Source organism: Trichosurus vulpecula, chromosome 3, assembly GCF_011100635.1.
Source record: "Trichosurus vulpecula isolate mTriVul1 chromosome 3, mTriVul1.pri, whole genome shotgun sequence".
NCBI lineage: Eukaryota > Metazoa > Chordata > Mammalia > Diprotodontia > Phalangeridae > Trichosurus > Trichosurus vulpecula.
Window position 1 is genome coordinate 197,362,372 of NC_050575.1, and position 14,933 is coordinate 197,377,304.

Consider the following 14,933-nt stretch of genomic DNA (forward strand, 5'->3'; position numbering starts at 1 on the left):
GTTGTGAGGAAAGTGCTTTGTAAACCTTTAAGCCCTACAGTAATAGGAGCTATAATTAGGTATGAGGTTATCCATTTTAAACAGTTCAGCCTCAAAGCTATATAGTATTAAAAATAGCCTGCCTGAATATATTATTCTGTATATTGTGCATTATCTTGTATTTACTCCCCTGAAATGTTATAGGACCATAGGATTTAGAGCTAGGAGGGAGCTTTACAGATCAAATAGTAAAAGTCCTTCATTTTATAGAAAAAGACAGTTATGTGACTTGCCCAAGGTGACTTAGGTAGTAAGAAATCTGAAAGTGGAAGACTTATTCTAATCTGGTACTTGCTGATTCATAAGATAATGAGATAACGCTCAGGAGAAATGGATTCTCAATCCAACTCTGCCTGTCACTAACTCACCGCTGTGGCTTTGAGTAGATTTATCTAACCTTTCTGTGACTGTGTCCTATCTGCATGGTGAAATGATCCTCTTTGAGCTCTAAAATGCCATGATATAAGTGAACTGAATAGCTAGTAAATATCTAGCACTGTGCCAGGCTCTATGGGGTACAGAAGAGAAATGCCCTCTGCCAACAATGAGTTTAAAAATCTAGTTTGAGCATCAAAAGCATCCACAAATAATTCCATTAGCAAATAATAATAACTGACATTTTTATAGCACTTTAAAGTTTACAAAACAATAAAATATGCCATAATCATGAACCACTTAAAGCATCATTTGAACACAGGATGATTTTTTTTTTCAAGTCATCAAGCTGTTCAATTTTTCAAACCAATTTAACAAACAATTATTAAGCTGTAATGCACTGGTTATGTAAAGAAAAAAACCACACAATGCTTGCCTTAAATGAGGAATTTGCATTCTATTGAAATCATACCAAGACAGGATACCACTATGCTCCTCTGAAACATACCATGACTGTGAATGGCATATGCATCAGACTCTTTAAAATGCATTTGTTCTGGGCAGGATAATTTGGGGCCTAGATAGGGAAGGGGGCACATTTACCTGGATTCTATGTGTTTCTTATATTCTTGTTTTTAATTTCCTTCAGCATCCCAGTGACTGCATCCCTTCCCCCTCTGGAATGGCCCCTTTCCAATCAATCAGGGTCTTATGAATTGCGGATTGAAGTGCAGCCAAAGCCCCATCATCGGGCACATTACGAGACAGAGGGCAGTCGAGGGGCTGTCAAAGCTCCCACAGGAGGTCATCCTGTGGTCCAGGTATGAGTTTGCATCTTCTTCTACCCAGTGCCTTAGATTGAGTACTAAATGACCCACCTTTGCTTCACAGCAATCACGTACAAAAATGTGATCTTCTGGAAAGGGGATTTTGGGTCAGTGGAGCTTAGCGTCTGGTCAACCAGGCTTAATTGGTTTGGAACTACTGCTTGTAGTCCCTCTTGTAAGCTAGGTGGTACAATAGATAGAGTATGGGACCTGAAATCAAAAAGACCAGAGTTTGAATCCAGCTTCAGACACCTACTACCTCTGCAGCCCTGCAGAAGCAACTTAACCTTTCTCTGCTTCATTTTCCTCCTCTGTAAAATGAGGAATAATATTAGCCTCTACCTTCCAGAGTTGTTGTGAGGATGACATAAGATAATATTGATAAAGTACTTTGCAAATCTTAAATCACTATATATAATAGAAATGGCACTACAAATGGTCTTCTTATGGCTTTTCTCCTTCTGGCCACAAATCTGCAGAGATAATTATGCTTGATGAGGTTTTCTAAAGTTTTGCCAACCATTTAGTCAACATTTTTATATGTTTTAAGTTTGGGATGAAGGTATGATTCCATCTCTTCTTTATCCAAATCTGTCTGGTTCTCCTACCACTGACCTAACCACAGATATTTCTTTAAATATTCACTTATACGTATAGCAAGCTCTTGTTTCTCCATAATATATAGGAGTTGAAGTATTCTGGTCTTGTGATTATTCTAGATAACCAGGAATTGCCACATACAACCCAGGATGTGTCTTCATGTCAGTCTAGATCAAGGATTCTTAACCTGGAATCTGTGTCCTTTTCTAAAAAATACTTTGATAACTATTTGAATGTAATTGGTTTCCTTTGTAATCCCAAGTATTTTATTCAATGAATTTAAAATATTATTCAGAGAAGGGGTCTTTAGGTTTCAACAGATGGCCCAAGAGGTCCATGACACAAAAAAGTTAAGAATACCTGCTATAAATGAAATCTAATCTACTATTCTGGAGATCTCAAACCTGCTGCTAGGCTGTGGACTGTTCATTTGAAACAGTTGGTGGCTCAAGAGATAGAGCACTGGAATAAAAAAAAAACCTGAATTCATAATCCTGACTCAAACATTTAGTAGTTATGTGAACTTGGGCAAGTCAACTAACTGATGTCTGCCTCAGTTTCCTCAACTATAAAATGGGGATAATAATAATGATAAGATAAAAAGAGCACCTACTTGGCAGGGTTGTCATGAGGGTAAACTGAGTTATTATTTGTAAAGCTCTTAGCACAGTGTCTAGTATGTAGTAGGTGTTTGATAAATAAATGCTTGTTTCCTTTTTCCTTCACATCTGTAGAGGTCCCCGTTCCATTGGATTGTAAGCTCCTCAAAGGCAAGGGCTGTCTTCTGTCTCTTTTTGTATCGCCAGTGCTTAGCACAGTGCCTGACACATAGAAGGCATTTAATAAGTGGTTATTAATTGACCGATTGCTCCTAACCCTCCAAGTTCTAAGAGGGAGCCTTTGGTAGTCTTGTTCAAGCTTCAACTCCAATAAGTCTTGATTAAGTGCCTCCCATGTGTGGCATAGTGTGCCAGGTGGTGGGAGAAATATAAAAGAAAATAAACACAGTCCCATATGTAATGACATCGATGAATGAAGAAAAAGATTCAGACAGTTAGCAGAGCAAATAGAGGGAAGCTACAAGCTTAAATTGAAAGTCCCTCTGGGTTTGAGATTCCTCGTCGACATCAGACTTGGGGAACTTGTGTGTTGCATCTTACCCTTGGTTTAACTTCTTCCAGCCTGGGAAGAAACTGCCAAGAAGTCGTATTGTTCACATTTATGATTGTGAAAATGCAACGTGGCTTTAAAAGTCTTTGGCAGTATCATAAGAGGCTACATAGAAGGAGATCATTTTCTTTCTTAAAAATGAGATGTGATACTCTACTTTTTAGTGCAATTGGAGTGAACCCATGAACGCAAAATGTTCTGTAGGGGAGGAGAAGAAATTTGGGGAGAACACAGTTAGCAGTTGGATTTTGGGTAGTTTTTCTTCTTAAAAGATTCAGCTACATAATGTCCCAACTGGGTTGACAGTCTTTGGGGATGTTACTGGCAATTATTTTTATTAGTCTAGTGTTGGTCAGTAGGTAAGAGGCAGGAATGGAAAAAAAGAGAATAGATATAAGTAACTTAGTATAATGTCCCTAATCTTTCCTTTTTCTATTTTTGGGACAGGATGCTGTTGGTCCTCATGTGGACAAGACTGCTATTCTATTCAAAGGGAGTTTTGCAAGATCAGGCTTTAATGTTTCCTAAGTTCTTTATTTTATGGGCTCTAATAATATCACAACTGAGAGTGCTATGTATGAGTCCATTGTCATTTAGTTCTCTTGGCTGCTTCTGCTCATTATCAGATACTTGCAGCACAATATCCTCAGAGCTGGACTGCTCCTAGGTTTTACCCCCTCTTATTTGCTCAAATAAAGAGACTTTTAAGAAAGTTGTAAGTACCATGTATTGTATAACCATGCACTGTAGTTACCATACAATTATTATGTATCATTGGAATTATCATCAAATGAAAATATTACCAAGAAAACTATATTTTATCCTAGTCAGAAATATGAAGCCTAATAATAATAACTTATATTTCTGAGGTGCCATTTAAAATTTAGAGAGGCAGTGTAGTATAGTGGATAGTAACTTGGCCTAGGAGCCCATAAGATCTGGGTTCAAGTCTTGTCTCTCATATATACTGTTGGTGTGACCCTGGACAAGTCATTTAACTTGTTGGTATTCTAGAGAATTCTCTTAAGACTTTGAGTTTCAGAGAAGGTACCTTGCATTGATTTTCTTACCCAGGAGTTCTTTATACCAATGAAATCACTGATCCTGTTTTTTTCTTTATTTATCATTTACAAAGCACTTTGATATACATTTACTATCCAGTCCTTATAACATCCTTGTGAATTAGACAATGCAAATACTGTCACTGCTGTTTGCAGAAGAGAAACTGAGGCCCAGAGGGAGAAAGCAGCTTCCAAGGGCAAACAGTTAGTGGTAGTAGGACTGTAATGAAGGGCATGATGCTTAAGTTTGGTGGTCTTTCTACTGACCTATGTTGCTTTGAGTTCACATTCATAGGTTTGATATTTTAGTCTCTTAAACAGATGTTTAGGCATATGGAGAAAATGTGGACAATTCCTTTATGAGGATTCGTTACAAATGTTGAAAATATCAATTAGATTTAAGCCATGGTAAGAATTGTGGGTTTCACGTGGCCAAACCCTATGTCCCAGGGCTGCACCTGCATGGTTTATGACATGAGAATCTGGACAAGACTAGTAAAAAACCAACCACTTTCATCTTGTAAGAAAAAGCACATATATATTTGGCAGTGATTTCAATCCACTGAATTTCAGCTTTTGGACTGTCTGCTACTCAGTTCAAATTATGTATAAAACAAGGCAGAAATAAACCAGACAAGGGGATTTTCTGGTTTTACTAGGCAGTGCTGTGATATTGAAAATAAACAGAAGCCTTTGAGTAATTGGTTGTGAGAAGGTTTCATCCCTTCCCCCTTTATTAACTAGTTAAAATTAGTGTTCAGAAAGTTCTTTCACTTCTAAAACTGAAAGTAGGAGGTTCATTTGGATGTGTTCTTATTGGCGCCAAGGTGTCTACCCAGTGGTAAATTTCTAGTTCCATCTCTTCTGTCCCATTCTCCAAGTGCTCCCTCATCCCAACACTGGGAGCATGAAGTGGAGGAGGTACATAGCTGATTGATTACTCAAACCTTAGCAGAAGTTCATATAAAGTAGAGAGAACCATGTCAAGCAGAAATTGCCTTTTTCAATCTATAAATAACATTGGCAAGGACAGAAGTCCTCAGTGGGTAATCCTTGCTTTCCATTCCTTCTTGTCAATCAATAAGATATTTATTTCATTTAGAAAGCATTTATTAAGAACAGACTCTATACCAAGATACTGTGCTAGGCTCTGAGGATACAAAGACAAAAGAAAAAAAATCATCCCTTCCCTCAAGTAGCTTGCTTTCTATTGGGGGTAGGAGGTGTGGAATGCAACATTTCTAGGTAAAGAGTAGGGAAGGAATTGTAGGAGAGTGGAAAAAGAGCTGGAGATTTTGGGTTCCAATCTTGACTTTGATACTGACTACTTTTATGACCTAGAACAAGCCATTTGCTCTTTTCTGGGTCTCTATTTCTTCATCTTTAAAATGAAGGGATTGGATTACATAATCTCTAAAGTTCCTTCTCATCTCAAATCTGTGATCTTATGCTATGAGGATATATAAGGCATTGCCATTTTATAAACATCAATAAAACCTTTCCCACAAATCTCAATGAGGTAGTAAACAAAAATTTAGAAGTCCATGAGATTTAGATATTTCAAAAAATAGTTTGATTAGAAATATAAGAAACCATATATACCATATCATCCTGAATTTAGATCACATTCTTCTCACCAATCTGGTTTATATAAAATTGGGATGCAATCTATGAAATATTGTTGTTGTTTTATTCCTTTGAAGGAGATGTTATTTTGGGGGTGTGGCCTGTATTGATCAATGGCTTATGTTTGGACCATTCATTCAACAAACTTTTATTTTTCTTCAGGGGCAAAATAAAAAAAAACAATTCCTATCCTTAAGGGGCTTATATTTTACTGGAGTGAGGGGGAAAGAATTTATCATTTAAAGCAATAAATAGGTAAAATATAATTTGAGCAGGAAGAGTGCATTCATAGCTAGAAGATCAGGAAATGCTTTTGGTAAGGGGTATTATCTGAATTGAGCCTCAGAGGAAGCTAAGGATTATAAGAGGCAGAATATGTATATTGTAGGAATAGACAAGAAGGAACTACATAGGTACAAAAGCAGGGGATGGGAAGACAACAGCAAATAAGTCACTTTATTTGGGAAAGAGAGTATGTGAAGAAAACTGTGAAATGTCTCAAGAAGTAGGGCAGATTTCAAAGAGATTTAAATGCTAAGCTGAGGAGTTTCTACTTTATTTTAGAGCCACCCAAGATTCTTGAGCAGATCTGTGCTTTAGGAAGATGATTTTGGTAGCTTTTTGGAGGGTGGGTAGGAGAAGATAGAGACTGGAAGGAGGGAGGTCCATTTGGAGGCTACAACACCCTATGCAAGAGGTGGTAAGGTCCTGAGCTAAATGGTGGCCAGGTCAATGTGCAGAGATAGCGCTGACAATACTTGGCAATTGATTAGTCATAGGAAATTAATGAAAATGAGAAGTTCGAGGATGACTGTGAGGCAGTGAGCTGGGGTGACTAGATAGATGGTGGTGCCCTCAATAGAAAAATAGAAACCTGGACTAGAGATGGGGTTAAGTGAGTTGTGTGCATTCTGTGACAGTGAATTCTGTTTTAGATGTGAGCTTCAGTTCCTCATCTGTATGTAATTGGGCTTGGACTGATTTCTATTTGGACGTGCCTCGGACTGATTTCCCCTTAGGCAGAGGAAGTCGTTCCAGACACGTTGGAATAAAATTCAGTCCGAGCCTGTCTGAATAACTAGTTACATATAAAATGAGGAGAATTGGACTAGATGATTGTTAAGGTCCCTTCCAGCTCTAAATCTGTGAGCCTATGGTGAGGTGCCTCCAGGACATTTAGACAGAGATGTCCCCCAGGTAGTTGGTGCCATAGAACCAGAGCAATGAAGTAGCTTTGAAGTCTAGGATGAGTGGTGGGATATTTATAAGGAACATAGAATGGCAAGCGATGGAAACAAAGACCTGAGGCTCCCTCTGAATTTTACTGCCCACTGACTAAAGCAGGGCTAGAAACTGACCCCAGTTTTTCTCTCAGACCAACAAACTATTCAGTTAAGTTCAACAAACATTTATTATTTACGTTGTGCAAGGGTCTTTACTAGGTGTTTGGGTAATAAAGATGAAAAAATAGTTTAGTCTCTGTCCTCAAGAAATGTACAGGCTAACAGAATAGTAACTCATTTTTGTAGTGCTTTGATCATATGCAAAATACCTTTTCTCACAGCATTACCTGTGAAGTAGGTAATTATTACATTCACTTTAGAAATGGAGAAACCAAAGCTTAGGGAGGTTAATTGACTCGCCTATAGTCACATAGTTAGAAAGTGTCAGAGTCAGGATTTAAATCTGGCCTTTTGGACTGGGTACAGCATTCTCTCTAACTATATCATGCTGCATATTTAGATCTTGAAAACAGAAGGCTTCAGAAGTTCCTGAGAAGTGTCAGGGACATGAATTAAAAGGCCTAGCCTTTGGTAATTCAAACTCTTTTGACTCATGCATCTATTCGTCTTTGGCGGCTTCATCTTTTCCCTTTGTCTGTGACTGGGTTCTTTGTCCCTAACTGGGGGTTCTAGAGGCAGCTTCAGATTTGAAGCCTCTCTCTGGGTTTGGTTACTTTCCTATGATAATCCACATATAAGGTGGAATTCTATTGAATAGTTTATCTTGTAGTGACCTTAGCTTGCAGTTAGCTAACAAACATTTTATGATATTTATAGAGGTCTCAGACTTTGAAGTTTCTTCCTTGGAAAATTGGTGATTTACTGTGGAAAGATTTTTCTAAAATACTAGAAGAATATCTGCTAGGGGTGAAAATGAAGTAAAGCACTAATAGTTGAGTGACTGTAATTGATTTATTCATTCAACAAAGTTGGTACTGTGTGTCAAGGCACTGTACTTAATTTTGGGAAAGGTATCGGAGTTAAGTGAGACACTTACTTCTCTATGGATGAGGGAGATTTTATGATAGAGTAGAAAATGTTAAGGGGTCCCTAATCCTGGACTGGAAGTTAGGAGACCTGGTTTCAGTCAGTGGCTATGCAGACAGATTGGCTCTGTGACTTCAAGTGAGCATGCTTTATCAGAGATTCTAGAATGTGAAATCTGGAAGGGGCTTCCGAAGTTATCTAATCCAGCACCTCCCTTCTAAACCTCTTTGGGGCTCAGTATCCTCTTCTGTGTCATTATGTCTGGACTCAGAGGCTCTTCCGACTTGAAAATGCTATAAGACACTTGACGAGGCAGTAGGCCACCTGGGTTTTCAAGACATATTTTGAGAACCATTGCTTTTGTTTTAAGGCATTATACACAGTCTTGAAGGCTCTGGGAAGCTATGTTAGTGTTTTAACTACACATTGCAAGAGATGAGTTTCCTTAGCTGAAGAGGACAGGGTTGAATGAACTAATCTCCAGGTTCCATTTCCACTCTTTGGTCTGTGATTTTGTGATCTGTGATCTATGACTTTTAAACGAAACACTTCTGCAGCTCTTCTGAAATCGGGTGGATCCATTATAATGCAAGTAACACAGGCTTCAGGAAACCATTGGCTTTACTTATAAAGTAAGGATATACTTCATTTAGCTAGTAAGTAATGTACTATGTGATAAGAAAATGAGCTTCCACTTCGACCTCTTCTCATGGTATATCTCCTCTGCTAAGGTGCCCTGCTGCCTCATCTCTTGAAGGTGACCAAAGCCTCTTCCAGTTGGAGTTTAGGTTCACAGAGGTCTCACCAAGCTGCAGAGGCTTTGAGAGTATGATTAAGGCGATGGATCTAGGCAAATGAGCAAAGTGTAGAAAACCTCATCAGCAGGGGACTGGCCACAGGCAATCCCAAATTCTCTATTGGGGTGAGGATGATTTGCATATTCTGCATCAGGGGAGAGAGAGCTCCCACCCTTGGAAAATCACAGGTCTTTTCAAGTATTAAAGTAAGAAGCTCATGTAAAGTAAGGAGAGCATGTATCTGGGAATTGTGAACAATGGGGCTTGGTGCTTTGGATTTTTACTGTGCTTTCATGTGCAGTTCATTAAATGACTGAATATCTTTTATTTAAAAAAACATGTTTGTCATGTGCAAGCATATTGTAGCAGGTGAAAAAGGGAGCATGCTCTTGGAGTCAGAGGACACTAGCTGTGTGACCTTGGGTTAGGCTTGTCCTTTCCCTGGGTCTTCTCAATTCCTCAACTGTAAAGTGAAAGGAGTTAGGTTAGATGTCATCTGAAGTCCGTTTCCAGCTAAGGCACAGTTTAAGAATATGGATACCCTAATTTTGTTTTGGGGCTTATGCTCATAGAAACCCAGCCTGCCTCCTTAGTCATCATGTGAGAAACTTTTGGAGCTTTCTGCCTTCTGGGAGAGAGAGAGAAAGGGAGAGGGAGAGAGAGAGAGAGAGAGAGAGACACAGAGAGACAGAGAGAGAGAGAGACAGAGAGAGAGAGACAGAGAGAGACAGAGACAGAGAGACAGACAAAGAGACAGAGAGAGAGACAGAGACAGAGAAAGAGAGAGAGACAGAGAGACAGAGAAAGAGGGAGGAAAGGAGGGAGAGAAAGGGGAGAGAGGGAGAGGGACAGGGAGGGGGAGACAGAGACAGAGACAGAGAGGGAGGGAGAGAGATTGAGAATCAGTCAACAAATAAATATTTATTAATGACCTACTCTGTGCCAGGTACTGTGGGATATAAGCTAATAGAGGTTAAGCACTAGGGATATAAAAAGAAGCAAAAAGACAGTCCCTGCCCTCACAGAGCTTAACAGTCTAATGCAGGGGGGGAGTCAACAGGCAAACAAATATATACAAAGCAAGCTATGTACAGGATAAATAGGAGATAATTAACAGAGGGAAGGCATTAGAATTAAGAGGGGTCGGGGAATGGTGTGCATTTCGGTACAAACTCTTTCACTTAAATGTCAGTGGGACCAACATGGACTTGGGACATTCTCACTCAGACAGGTATAAAGTCTCCCACTGCCTTCCATGCTGGGTTGCGTGCTTCCAGGAGTCCTCCTGTATCTGCACTTGGCACACATGCCTTTTATCCTTTCAAAGTCTGTATGTGTTCTTTATGCCATGACCTCTTTATTAACATTCATTTTCTAATTTTGTTCCCTGAATGAGACTCACATCCCCTTTCGGAAGGCTGGTGCTCCATTGAGAACAAAGTCATTAACTGAGGAGGGCAAGCCTTAAGCCAACATAGGAAAAAGGGGGAGGTGATACCAGCTTAGAGGTTTATTGTCTTATTTTCAATAGAGCAACTGCCATTCATTGTAGCGAGTGAAAGATGTTAGGCTGCAAATGCGGGCTTGTTGCTAACTTCCTAGAAGAACAAGAAAGCTCAGTATGCTTTTGCTAGGGCAAAGAAAGGAGAAATACTGTATTCATATTGGAGTGTTTGTATTTCGTGCTGAACATAATTACAGCGAGAGCCCTTTTTAAAGCTAGTGAATCTTAAAGCTAGAAAGGACCTTGGTGATCCTGTAGTCTAGTGCTTTGTCACCTTATTGTGTCATAGACCCCTTTGGAAGTCTCATGAAGACTATGGACACCTCAGAACAAGGTTTTTAAATGCATAATACAAAACACATAGGATTTAAAAGGGAACCAATTATATTGAAATATAGTTACCAAGAATATTGGGGGTGGGGAAACACGAGTTCACAGACCTTAGGTTAAGAACCTTTGCCGACCTTCTCATCTTATTAGGAAACTGAGTCCCCAAGAGGGGAAATCACTTTCCCAAGGTCACATGTACGGTGACTTACTATTGACAGCAAGGCCATATTACAGCAGGGATTTTGTGTTAATGAGACCTTAGAAAATGCTTGCATGGCTTATAAAAATGTAGAGAATGAGGGGAAACTTCTAGCTGAAGTCTGGGTATTCCCACTCAGGGGCCAGGTTTACCGTATGTAAAGAATCTAAGAAGACATGTTGCTGTTTAAAGTTCTGGCAGGCTCCAAAAATAAACCATCACGCCCCTCACCCCACCCCCACCTCCACCCCCACCCCCTGGGGTGTTTATTCTGTTGTATTGAGTTATTTCAGTAGCACTGGGGAAAAGAGCAAAGGGAAGCTGAGCATTGCCCTCAGAAATAAATTCCAATTTTTCCTATGCTACTGGCATTTAAGGAGTTTACCAAGTTCCCCAGTTCAGAGAAAAGTTACAACTTTTCCTGAGACATAATTTCTGTTCATTTAGGTCTTTTTCTTTTTGGTCAAGTCTTACTTCTGAAAGTGAGCTGCTGTCTGAAGGCCAGGCCTTTGCACGCAAGCTGATTCCCGTATCCTCCTGTGTCTTTATCCTGTGGTTTAAAATTATGATCCAGCTTCCTCCTCTTCACGTGTTTGGCCTGGAGAGTTTGGCGAGGTCTGGAAGGGAGCCTGTGTTGGGGGTGTGCTCTCATGGTGGCAGAACAATAGCTGGTTTGTACAGACCAACAACCTGTGGCCTGAGGAGCCCGGCTGCTCGTGTGCTTCTGGGTTGTTCATGCTCTGCTGGTAGGCTGGGCAAACACCCCAACAAATGGCCGTGTGTGGAGGACAGTTTGAGCAGTCAGCAGGCTCTGTCCGATTTCCAAGTGAGTGAAGGAGCAGAAGATACAGTTTTCTTCTTGGCAACACAATAGACCAGAGAGCTAAGGTACTAGAGGCAGCCTCCCAGACCATCTAGTTTCAATTACTCATTCCATCATTGAACATACTGAGGTTCAAATAGGTGGACTTGCTCAAAGTCACATACAGAGTTATAGGCAGGCAGACAAATGGGGAGACCTAGTAAGTGTCCCTTTCACAATACTGGACAAAACAAATCTGAGGTTGGTTAATGAGCTATCCTTCCTTTTGAGAAAAAAATCCCTAAGGGGCTAATAAATAAGCAGAGAATAAATAAAGTAAGCTGAGAACTGTATTTAGTATAATAGGGATGATCTTGAAAAACTTTCTTCTTATTCTTGTGCTACTGGTTCCAGCTGAAGAAGGTATTAATTATACTCAGTTTTCCAGATAGAAATTCAGTTAATCTTACAAGTATCCCTCATTTAACAGGCTTGATCTTTTGCAATTAAATCTCATAAAGGAGATTCTGGGGAACTTCAGATGTCATTTAGTCCAACTAATAGCTCAGCAAGAATCCACTCTACAATATTCCCAGTAACTTGTCAACTGACATTGCCTTTGAGACTCCATTGGTGGGGAGCTCACTACTTTGAGAAACAGCTCGTTCTATCTTTGGAGAGCTTTTATTGTTAAGTTTTTTTCCTCATATTAAGTTGAAATCTTCTTTTCTGCTCATTGGTCCAAGTTCTGTCTACTGCTACCAAGAAAAATTTGTTCCAAGGCAAATCTCTGTTAAGTGAATCCTATTTTTTCCATTGATATCTATTATACAATTGCAAATCTATACCTATGAGAAAAATTGCTGATACCTCATTAGCAAGTATTATGTACCTACTGTGTGCCCATCAGGAGGAGCAGTATGGTATAGGGGATGTAGACCTTATTTTGGAGTTTTGAAGACCTGGGTTTAGGCCCCACATCTTACAGTGTGACCTTGGTCAAGTTGTACCTAAGGTGACACTCTAAGACCAGAATGCAGAACATTTGCTGATCCGCATTGGAACAGGGAGTTTCTTCATTGGACAATTTCTACACTGACGAATCATTGTTGTTGTTGTTGAGTCCTATCAGACTCTTTGTGACTGTGGGATTTTCTTGGCAAAGTACTTGGCCATTTCCTTTTCCAATAAATTAAGGCAAACAGGATTGAGTAACTTGCCCAGGGACACACAGCTACTGAGTGTGTCCCTGAATCTTCCTGACTCCAGGGCCAGTCCTCTGTCCATCTAGCTGCCTCTCATACATCAGGACAAAAAAAAGAAAGTGGCCCTGCACAGAGTCAATTAGACAAAAACACACCAAAAATCCTGGCAAGAGTTTTTTTTAAAGAATATATTTAAGTGAAAATTTATTTTCAGATAAAAGATTAGAATAATATTTCACACATTTACAATGTATTTAAATACTGAGATTTAAATATACCTGCTAAAACTTTGGCTTACATCCTGTCTCTTTTGGAGAGGGAGCATTCTGGAAGAATTGTTAGGTTAGGACTAGAGTGGTCAATGTTTTCTTCTCAGGGTAAATATTTGTTTACTTAATTGATGGCTAGTAGCCTCTGTAGGGGCTGCTCACACAACAAATCAACATTATTGGCCATTTAATGGAATGTGGAATCTGGAGTTGGTTATTTTAACAATTGTTGGCGGTAAAGAAACAACGACAGATAAAAGATCTTAGCATAACTCTTACAAATCTTCAGGTCCTGAAGTGTTGCTGCTCCTTAAAATGAATTTGTACATTAAACCATGACACCATCTGATCCTTGTTACTTGCTAAAGTCACACAGATTGTGTGTAATCAAAAGATCTAGAGACAATCTAGCCCTCATTTTACAAATAAGGAGTGGCCCAGGATGATTAAATGACTTGATTCAGTAAGCCTCAGAGGTGGCATTTGAACCTAGGGTCCCTCATTCTAGAGCCAGTGCTCTTTGAATGTCACCATTAAATTTGAAATTCTGTTATTTATATTTCTATAAACAAGGTATATTTACCTATATTGGAAAATGAGTGAATGAGTCTGGCGTTAATGCAGTAGATAATGGAGATCCAATTAAAATTTGTGATGACAAGATCTGAGTTCAATTTTAGGAAGATAGCGCTGATAGGACATTCAGGATAGATGATGGATGAAGTAGGGAAACTACTTGGAGGCTTTGAAATAGTTTCAATAAGAAATGATGAGCTTGGAAGCAGGGACTGTAGGAGCAGGATTGTGGGAATCTAATACAGTGGACTTTTGTTATAAGAGAAGTTATTTTGTCAACAAGGGCAAACTTAAGAGAGAACGTATCCTTTAGAGGTGGATTTGATTCCTCTAGAGCAAACTGAAGGTGTGCTGAGGTGATTTTTAAGGTCTCTGTTAACTTTAAAGTCTAGGGGATTTTCAGGAGGAAGACAGGATTAAATGACACCTTGAGCTACTTTCTAATTGTATGTTTTTGGGGGCTTATTCCTTTTAAACTAAAATTGAGTGCTGGCAATTGAATCTTGAGTCTTACAGGAAGGAGAAGTTAATTTGAAAACAAAAAATTGTCAGCTTGGACCCAAGAGCTAGAGCTGGCTGTGTCTGTGGGGATCCTAGGTCCCAGGAACTCCTAAAATAAGAAAAGCTGAGTGCTAGCTACACTATAGGTCTGGTAGTCAAGCAACTGGCAATTGATTTCATTGTTCAGCTCTAGCATGTCATTTCCTGTGGCATCTCTGCTGGGTTTTTTTTGACTCACATTAGCGAGTGTCACTTAGTCAGGGGCACCTAAATTTAGTTCTTCTGAAGCAAAGATTCCATCTTCTCTTAGCTGACTCTTTTATCTTGAAGTCTAGGCTCATTTTTGGCCACGCAAGAGTCCATGGCGTGTTTCCCAGCTCTATAAATTAGTTCAAGGAATGACTAAACTTCCTCCCTTAGAATCACAGATGAGACCTTAAAGATAATTCAGTTGGATTCTTTAATTTTACAAATGAGTAAGGCGAGGCCCAGCGAGGATAGGTCCTAGGTCATAGGATTCTGCAGCTCACATATTTACTAGCTGGGTAATGTGGGGTGAAGGCATTTGTGCTTCAATTTCTTCCTCTTTGAAATGAGGTGGGATTATAGCAACCTAGGGCAAGTGGATTCTTGTTATAAGAGAAGCTTTTTCAAGGACAAACTCCAAGGGAGAGCGTATCCTTTGGAGGTAGATTTGATTCCTCTGGAACAATGAGGGGCCTGACTAAAGGTCTCTTTTGACTCTTGAACCCTTTAGGATGATTGGCTTTGATGGTCTGTTA

General features: G+C 39.5%; 1 protein-coding gene across 1 annotated transcript in view; it reads left to right on the forward strand.

The window, feature by feature from the left end:
• The window catches only part of NFATC2 (nuclear factor of activated T cells 2), a 167,201-nt gene that overhangs the window by 20,045 nt on the left and 132,223 nt on the right, over window positions 1-14,933 (forward strand). Inside the window, exon 3 of the mRNA XM_036752894.1 lies at window positions 1,064-1,235. Within this exon, the coding sequence (XP_036608789.1) occupies window positions 1,064-1,235 (172 nt within the window). The remainder of the gene's footprint in view (window positions 1-1,063; window positions 1,236-14,933) is intronic.